The following is a 10,025-nucleotide window of genomic DNA, read 5'->3' as shown; positions in this document are numbered from 1 at the left end:
GTGGGTTGAAGGGTTTGGTTGGGTCCTAATTTTTTTGAAACTTGAGTTGGAGTGGATTAAAAATTTGACAAAAATTTCAATCCGAATAACCCAATCCAACCTTGCTATCAATTGATACTTTAAAAAAAATATATGTATAAACTCTTTAATTTAATTTATTTTAGATTTTATATACCTATCAAAAAATTTTAATTTATTTTGGGCTTTATAACTTACTTTAAATTTGTTAGTTCGGACTATCTTAGTATTTTGAGATTTATTTTAGATGAAATTGTAATTATTTATTAAAAAAATGGGTTTAAATTGGTGAATGAAAACCAAAATTTTTTAAGGTAAACTACATATTTGGTCCCTAATCTTTACATCATATTTCAATTTAGTCTATAATCTTTCAATTATGTCAATTTGGTCCCTAACCTTTTAATATCATGTCAATATATTCATTGTCGTTATACCTTAGATGAAAATTGCTAACATAGCAAACGGCCAAAATAAAATTTAAGTTTATTGTCATATAAACAGAAGCTAATTTTTTATTTTGACCATTAGACACATCATTAATTTTCATCAAAAAGATAATGGCATGGACTAAATTGATACGATACTGAAAGATTAGGAGTCAAATTGATACAATTAAAAAGTTATGAATCAAATTAAAATATAGTATATAGGATTGGGACCAAATATGTAGTTTACCCAATTTTTTATTAGGCCTGACAAAATGGTTCTAACCACCCAACTTGACCCAACATGTTCCCTATGAATAAGGTTGAGTTGAATATTTCTCAACATGTGAAATTGTTGGCTTTTAATAAAACACAAAACAAAATCCAACCTATTCCAATGCATTCACGCCTCTATTTTCTTTTTTCATAAACAACTATGCTCTTGCAACTCTGCATATCTTATGATTGAATAAAGTTTCCACATTATCTAAAAATTATTTATCACCCCACCGCCCCTCTTCGTAGCAAAATTGTTAAAACAAATTAAATAATATTTTTGGAGAACCCACAAATTTTTTTCATGCATACAATAGTGAGCACACAATTTGAATAATAGTTTGATGAACCTTTTTTCATCCTATTACTATATTAGTCTTGTAGACGTATTCCTTTCCTCGTATAAACTTAGATACTGAAATTAAATTATGGGGAAAATAAGGTTGAGTGGATATGTTAATGGCAATGACTTCCTTCACAAATTCATTGAGAGGAAGACAAAGCTGCCATGATTCTTCTTCACATAAAGCATGTCAATTGCCAGATGAGAAGTTAATTTGTCATAGCTTTGCATGAAATCAAAACCAAAGAATTAGGCATAAGCAATATGTAGCAAATACTAGCAAGCTAGAACCCATTCAATGTTTCCGAAGAAAACCATGGTTATTAACTCGTCCATGAAAGCCTATTCCTGCAAGCCCCCAGATTTCCCGCCATTCCCACGCCTCAACAGCCTCATAGGAGCATGCTTTGAGCCTTTTGAGAAGCAATTGGCATTCAGTTATGTAAGGGGTGACCAAAGCAAGCTATCCCTGAACAAACTCGATGTCAAAAACTCTCTTACAATTGCTAAACAAGAAAGAAAAAGAAAGAAGTTGTTGATAATGGAATTCATGTCATTATGTATGACATAAAAGGTAAGGAACACTCAATGACGCTCAAACTTTGGGAGTATAGGGTTTATGTTCTCAAGAAAGGGTGGAACACGTTTTGCCAAAAACATAGCCTGCGTGAGCATAAAGATTTCGTGACAATGTAGATGTTCCGCCATGTTCAAACTAGGGAACTATGCTCTTCCATCTCTTCGAGAAGACTACGTTACACAGCTGAATTTTTTTTTTAGAAGAAGTTACATGGTTAGATTTAATTGTTATCAAAAGAAGATGACACATTTTACAATATCTAAAGAATTGTATTTAAGAGTTTGTTTGGGATCCGTTTATTTTGCTAAAACTGAAAATTTTTTGTTGAAAGTACTGTAGATAAAGATAAAAGTTAGCTGAAATAATACAATGAGACCCATAAATAGTAACAAAAATAAGTTGAATAGTAAAATAAGTTGGCTTTTTAATTTTTGTCAAACACACACTAAGTCTTAAATATGAACCTTACATATCAATCAATATTAGCTAGATGTTTTTAGTGATAAGAGGGAGTTTGTATTAAGTGTAGGTATTAACTATTACTGTCAGCTAGAGTGGGGAGGTTGAGCAAAAAGATTTTCAGTTTGTCAGTATGAAGTACAGGACATAACATAACGCCCATGTTGGAGGGTTTGACAACATTATAATAGTACATTTTTGGAATGACAATAAACCCTTTTTTTTTTTCGTTTGAACCATGGATGTTATTCCCATGACTTGATCTCTTTGCCATGATTTTGTAATGCACAAATCGGCCTCGGTGGGTTCGTAGCCAAGATTTATACCACTACTAGTTGCCAATCATCTTAAGCAACAACTTGCTCAACCTTATTTATCAATCTGTCGGCTTGTAGCAAAATATCAACACGATTAAATAGTATTTTAATATAGTGAATTGATTTTTAAAGTTACACACCACGACAGTTTTCCATTTGATAGCTCAAAAAATCACCACAAAAGGAGTATTTTTATACAATAAAGCTACACCATCTTTTGCAATTCTCATCACCAGAGAGAGAGAGAGAGAGAGAGAGAGTTCCATTAACACCTTTCTATATCATTCTATTGTATGTCACTGTCTACATGTTTTTTTGAACAACACTATACACTTTTTGTATATGTCCATTTGATTTCACCTAAATCCCATAGGGATTAGTTTCAAGTATACTTCCATTTAACCAACTGCTACTTTGCTACACAGCACAACTAACCCACTCCCCTCATTCTCAATCAACATTTCAAGGGTGAGCCCTGGTGTGGACAAAGGCATATACTTTTCATTGTAACTTTGACTAGCATTCCCATTGCAGCATGACACAATCATAAATTTTAGGACTTTCTGCAACGTTAAAAATATGAGATAATTGGCCCAGAATGCAGTGATATGATAATAACAAAAATTGCTTCCATTGTCATCAATTGCACTTGCATGATGCATCTAAAGGCGTGCAGCAAGAATTTGAATACTGCTGCTATCATCAGCGCTTCTTCCAAATCTTCTTGGCTTTTCTTGAAAAATTTCTAACCATAACTGTGTCAGAGAATGTTAATGGAAGTTCTTCATCAACAGTCTCTCTTTGATCAGACCAACCTGTGGAACCACTTTCTTCTTTTGAGTTTCCCCCACTAGATTCCGTAGGTGAGTTGGGGTCTTCGGGTATATCTCGATACAAGTGTTTTAATATGAAAAGTGCAGTATCATGATCCCTCCAATAGTTTCTGTATGCCAAGATTCACAAATTAAAAGAAGATCAATGTACAAAAGCAACACAACATGCAGGCTCAAGTTACTTGTCTGTTATTATATTCCCCACGACAGAGAATGGGGATAAAAGAGAAGATAACTGTTAAATTTTTAAAACCCACAATCAAACCCCCAAATCAAACTCAAAAGACCCAGAGTTTAAAGTGATACGATTTTTAAAGTCCAAAGTTTGAAACTAACAAAACTATAAGGTTTAATTTGTAATAGTCTTAAACTTCATGATTTTAATTGGAACTTTTGAAATTATAGGATTTATTTTGGAACCACAATTATTGGGTTATATTTGAAAGAACCCCCAAAATATATGGTGTAAAATGTAATTTTCCCTAATCATTTTCTCCAATTCTGCAACTTAATCTCTTTCTTTCTGACTGAAATTATGGATTTGTGACAATTTTTGTTGCCAACGGATTTTGCTGTTGTACTTATGTTATTAATTCAAGCTGGTGCTGCAAACTGTTCTTTGTAGTTATGTTATTAATTCAGTTTCTTAGTCATAAACAAGATTACTGTTAGAAGTATATAGTTAAATGATTAAATTTACCATACCCTAATAGCTTAAGTTTTTGGGACAACAGTAATTTAACATAGCATCAGAGTGAGAGGTCCTAAGTTTGATCATTGTCTCCTCCATTCTACCTCCGATTTAAATTCCCACGTGTTGGGCCTCACCTTTTAAAAGATAGTTTCGGCTCACACGTGAGGAGGAATGTTAGAAGTTTATGGTTAAATAATTAAATTTACCACATACTAATAGCTTAAACTTTTGGGACAATCTGTAATTTAACAATTACAAACAGATGAAAAAGATTAGTGCAATTTATCAAATGATTATGAACAGATGAAAAAGAAGTTCTGAGAACATAAATATCCTAAACTCAATCTGACATTTTGTTAAAAATGTTTTAACCCTTCTGTGGTGTAAGAATAAGAAAGAGAAACGAAAAAAGAAAAACTTTCTAGCAACTGCAAGTATATAGTAATCATTGACATTGTGAAAACCTTATGGTTAGCAGAAACAGATTATTAGATAAGAACCAAATAGGATAGCTTGAAAAAATGCAAAAAAGGCCAATAAATGTAAACACATAAGAAGAATCATAGTGATAGTTGTTGCTTAAACATGGTTTGGTGGGATCAGATACATTAATCATTACATGCTAATTGCATGAACACTTTGTGCCAAATGTTCAAACGAGAAGTTAATGATGGAAGGCAGATGATAATAGTTGCACACAATGTAGATAGTGAGTACTTGCCCAATAACAAGCAATACTTGACAGAACCAAAATTATGTATAAAATGACTTTTTTTAGATAGTAGAAAGTGGGTACTTACGTATGTGCTCCAAGGGCTTGTAAGTATGGATGCTCAAATGTTTTATCCTGCACGAACAACATCAAACTATTATTGGAAAAACATATTTCAACATGCAAATACAGCTCAAGTTCAACTTAATCTTAATCACAACATTGATATCAGTTACATGAGTCTTTTTCCACTTCAAAAGTCATGTTCTTTGCTAACTCTGGAAATCTTCTTACTACTACCCACATATTTTTTTAATCCCCTTACCGGCTTACTCTTAACACTCCTTCCACTTGTATCAACTTTTTTAAACTAGTGCATCTGTAGATCTTCATTACACACAATGAACCATCTGAGGTGACTCCCGCATCTTATCCTTGATTGATGCAATGCCAATCTTTGCATCAATATCTCAACTCCTCATTTGATTTTCCTTATGTTGTGAGTCATCCATCTGAACCCTCTTAACATTCACATCATGGCATTTAGCTTAATGCTGCCATGTCTAAGACCTACATGAGCTGGGTACACAGCACCATGTCCATATCCTTGTTTTAAGATTAGCATGCAACAAGGTGGGGATACATACAAAGAATCTAGCAAGAAAGCTGTTCCAATGATCAGATTAGGTCCTTGTATGTTGAACTGGTACTACCTTATCCATTTTTAATGAGTTCTAACAAGTAACAAATGCAAGATGCTAATCCCAGTTATCATTAGAAATATATGTGCAGTATCAGTATGTGCATGTGCATGACCATGTACATGGTTGTAAGATATAGCATCAAATTGGTAAAACAACGCACTTGAAGCATGTGATCAATCCGTCCTTCTTCACTTCCAGTTAATCTCCGAATCATAAGAGAACCATATGATCTCCCCTCTTTTTCTTGGGAATCCTCTCCCTCTTCTGCAATATAAACATTAGAATTTTTACACGTATTAATAATATAGATCAAAGAATATAAGATTGATTAAAATACTTCTCCACACAACCGTAGATAGGCTTAAATAGCAAAAAATGGATTTCCATAATAAATACTGATTAGTTTGAGCCACCACTCAGTGGAGCTGGATTATAGTATCAAAATTATTTTTTGGTCGTGGGGCAACAGTTTGATTTATTTTTCTCTGTTTTTCTTGTTTCTTTTAGTAAAAAAAAACAGGGGCATGGAGAAAGGGGGGTGGGGGGTTGATGCAGATACTTGGAAGAGTACCACTCTGTTAAGATATATTACCCCAATCCTCCTTACCTTTATGAACAGAAGGAGGAGAATATGAAATAACAATGAAAGGGAGGAAACAGGAAAAGTAATGCAAAACAGAAGGGTGAAAGATTATGTTACCTTCTAGTCTATCCATGCTTCTGGATTGGCAAACTGTGAGTACTTTGACCTGTTTAAACAGCATACAGCTTAGAACTTAATATCTTGCATGAGTAAAAAACAAACACCACACACATATAATATGGTAAAATGTAACAAAGCGATTGAGGGGCCCGACTGAAGCTCAACGTCACTCAGTACTATAAATGAATACGAGAACAGTTAATCATAAACAGAAACAATATGAGATTATTTATATTTACATGATTACTTATTGAGCTAGCATTCTATCCTCCCAAACTGGAAACCAGCCCAACCAGCGTAGTCAATTTGGATGCACATACACACTACTTCATTCAAAGTTGAGAGAAATGGGAACCTGACAATGGCCATGCTAAATTATGGGTCAAGCCAAAATCAAACCCACCAATCAAGTAGAAGCTTTAGTATATGTGACAATCTTAAGATTAGTTTGGAAAATATTTCAACTTCTAGGATTAGAAGAGGACGAATGTTTACTTTTAACTTTTTAGCAAAAATAAACTATTTAAAAGTCACATACATAAGTATATAAAAGTGGTATTTCCAGATTAAGGCATTTCTTCCAGATTTAAATTTATAACTAGTGGTGTACAAGTGCCATTGTACTTGAAACCAACAGATTCAAGAGCTCAAACTCCAACATTATTTTTATAAGTGGCAAGTTATACATGCATCTAGTGGATTTCAAAATCTGTCCACCCCATTCTAAGGGGCAAGGAAGTGCCAATTGAGCCAATTGAGCCACAGCTCATTGGCAAATCCACCTTTAAATTTCACCAAATAGCATAGCCACAATTTCAAAGAAATGAAACCCCGCCCCCAGGGACATGCCCCTTTAAAATTACTAAAGAATACTCTATTTCATTTTCAATCTCATTTATCTTCAAAGAGACATTTGATTCCCCACTAATAAGTTGGGAATTATAATCCCAGTTATTGATATTAAAAAGAAAAAGAAAAATGCAAAGGGAAGGTTAAACTAAAGCAACCTTCCCCCACCCAAAGCTTTCCATATCTATATCTAGATTCTTTTTGAAGCCCCACTCAAAATGTTGTCAACTCCTTTATGAGCCCTTTTCTTACTCCTCTCTGCCAACTTCATTTACAAGAACCATTTAACCTATTTCCATAATGCAGGTACCCTAAACTGTAATTTTAACCTAGTAATATGTCTAAAGAGAAACCATATGATCACCTAAAATCTGCTTGCTCAAAGCAGGCAAAAAGGATAGAAAACTTGATCAAAAGGCAGGTGCTGATCAATCACCAACAGAAATAAAACCAAAGTTTCAGACAACAATTAAGATGTTAGCAAAAAATTTTGAAGCAGAGGGGAGCATCTCCAAACCATAGCCACATATCTACTACAATATTCTTTATCTTCCGCTATTAATTTGTAATCAAGGAAGTTATATTATCTTACAGCTCTTCAGAATGTAATGTTACTACGCATTTGAAATTAACACTTGTGGCTGACATAAAGCTTAGAAAAGAAGTTAAAGAATGTGTGTAAAGATCCAGTGACCCAGACAAAAAGAAGTGATGTAGAGAGCACAATCAAATTTATTTAGAGTTTATTGTCAAATTACCGATTCTCCCAAAAGCTTAAACTATTAGGAAATGATGAATTTAATCATAATTCTAATACTCCCCCTCACATGTGGGCTTAGAATCCCCCTTGATAAATGGGACCCAACATACGGGATTTTTAAAATTTTAAATGAGAGGTACAATGGAGACAACAATCAAACTTTGGACCTCCTTCTCTAATACCATGTTGAATTACTAATTTCCCAAAAGCTAAAGGTGTTAGAAAATGGTTAATTTAATCATTTAACCATAATTCTAACATTTATTTATTAAAATATTTTCTTATTTAAGATACAAGATTTCATTTTTGAATTTTGAATTTTAAATTTTGGCTTTAATTTTATTGAGGATTTCATGGGATGTAATTGTAACGTGATGTAAGCCTTGAAGCCTATTAAAAAGAGACTCCAAGAATAGTTTGAGACAGTTCAATTTGAATAAATAAATTTGAGTTAGTGTTTTCTCTACAAGTTGGTGGTGATTCTAAGCACCCTTAGGTGGTGAAGTCTAGGATTCTTTTTCCCTTTTATTTATTATTCATGAAAATACGTTCTGCGTCGAGAACTCTCAAAGAAGAATGGAATCACATGCCAATTATGACACAGGACTTGCCTATTAGACTCATTCTTTAAGATCTATATTTGAAAAATAAAACTCTTGCATGTAAGAAATTAGAGAGATATATTAACTTTGGAAGGGTTAATAAAGCCCACCCTTATGGAGTGTAGATGATCCATGATTGCATGAGAACGAGTCGCCAAATCTTCAGTAAATTCCTACACCACAGACCATGAGCATATTAAAAACAGGGAGAGAACGAGACTTTAATCCACATTTATGTGTTGTTAAAGAGCCGTACTTGGAATCCAATATGCAACCGCCTTCCACCCTTGTGGTAAGGTATAAGAACAGGGCGTTTATTGGTGTATTCTTTGCAGACAAGTGGTTCTATTCTGTAAGAAATTTCAAAAAATATTCTTTAATGTGCTGTAATGTTGCCATAGATTACCAAATTCAAATAAATAATATAAAAGGGAAAAATGGTAACAACTATAACAAAACTTATAGCTGATTTATACCACCATGGTTTGATGTGTATGTTTGTGCAAAGTAAAAAAGGGGTAGGTGTGTGTGCGTTGTATCAGTTTGTAGAAAGAGCAAGAGAGTGGAAGAGGAAAGGGGGCCCTTCTCCATTTCCAGCAGTCAGAGTTAAAATTTATTAAATAGCACGCTTAAATATATGTCTTGCTTACATCATTTTCCCTTAAAAGTAAGCAATGCAATGCCTTACATGCACCATTTTCTCTTTTCTTTTGTTAATATTCAACATGAGAAAACTTGTAATTTTACTTCATAAATGATATATAAAAGAGAAGGCAGCCACTCTGGAGTTAAGCTCACACAATCTTTTTATATTCTCTCCTCTCTAGCCATCAACACTACATCTTTTACGCAGATCTCATTAAAAGTACTTACCAAATAAGTTCATTGGAAGGTTGCAAGTTGCAACCCAAGTACACATCTAAATATGCAAGAGGAATCAAATAATGATGAATAAATCAATAAAAATGGAACCAGAAACTAGCACACAGAAATCAATCCACCAACAAAATCAAGAAGAGGAAAGACAAACTAGCTGGTTGAAACCACACCCGGCCCTTCATACACCTAATTCTTTTTTTTTTTTTTAATAAGTAATAAGGATATATATTCAAGAACACTGCCTTTTGCATAAAAACAAAAGGCAGAGAGAACAGTACAGATCGAGCAGATTAAGAAAAGAGAAAAAAGAAAGGGGAAAGACACTAAATGCAAAGGAGAGAGCTAAGGAACATAGGGAGAGAGTCACTAGAGGTGATTCCCCAAGCCCTAGACCAGTCAAATAGGGAGCCACTGAAAGAAGCCAATAACTGGTCATCCGAGCTTTCCAAGTCCTCAAAAGTCCTCCAATTCCACTCCCTCCAAAGACACCACATTAAGCACAAAGGAGCTAGATTCCACATGCTAGATGAGTATTTTCCAAGCCAATTCCACCAACCAAAGAGAGTATCTGCAACCATTCTTGGCAAGACCCATGAAAACCCAAAAGATCTAAACACCAAACTCCACAACCTATGATCCTTACCACAATGAAGTAGCAAATGATCCACCGTCTCCCCATTACAACGGCACATAATGCACCAATCAACAAAATGCATCCCTCTACCCCACAAATTATTACCTGTAAGGATTTTATCCCACATAATGGTCCACACAAAGAAGGAGACACGCTGAGGAGCCTTAACCTTCCATACACCTTTCCAAGGAAAAATAATGGAAAAAGGTCTTCTTAACTTATTGTAAAATGATC

General features: G+C 34.1%; 1 protein-coding gene across 1 annotated transcript; it reads right to left on the bottom strand.

The window, feature by feature from the left end:
* Nucleotides 1–2,681: 2,681 nt before the first annotated feature.
* LOC136071556 (phospholipase SGR2-like) lies at nt 2,682–8,657 on the bottom strand. Its single transcript, XM_065783006.1, has 6 exons — nt 8,535–8,657; nt 8,389–8,451; nt 6,065–6,113; nt 5,525–5,628; nt 4,749–4,795; nt 2,682–3,364 (listed from the first exon to the last, which is right to left on the bottom strand). The coding sequence occupies exons 2-6, from the start codon at nt 8,410–8,412 to the stop codon at nt 3,124–3,126; spliced, it is 465 nt and encodes a 154-aa protein (XP_065639078.1). The 5' UTR covers nt 8,413–8,451; nt 8,535–8,657; the 3' UTR covers nt 2,682–3,123.
* Nucleotides 8,658–10,025: the final 1,368 nt, after the last annotated feature.

Source organism: Quercus suber, unplaced genomic scaffold, assembly GCF_002906115.3.
Source record: "Quercus suber isolate HL8 unplaced genomic scaffold, Cork oak 2.0 scaffold_325, whole genome shotgun sequence".
In the NCBI taxonomy this organism is placed as follows: domain Eukaryota; kingdom Viridiplantae; phylum Streptophyta; class Magnoliopsida; order Fagales; family Fagaceae; genus Quercus; species Quercus suber.
This window is presented reverse-complemented; position numbering and strand designations above follow the sequence as displayed.

What these genes read in the sequence shown, in the direction of transcription:
- LOC136071556 (XM_065783006.1), bottom strand. Translation starts at nt 8,412, where the DNA reads ATGGATCATCTACACTCCATAAGG. An exon ending in GGATTGATCACATGCTTCAA is followed by an intron (nt 4,796 to 5,524) that starts GTGCGTTGTTTT and finishes TTGTTCGTGCAG; the next exon opens with GATAAAACATTTGAGCATCC. An exon ending in CAAGCCCTTGGAGCACATAC is followed by an intron (nt 3,365 to 4,748) that starts GTAAGTACCCAC and finishes CTTGGCATACAG; the next exon opens with AAACTATTGGAGGGATCATG.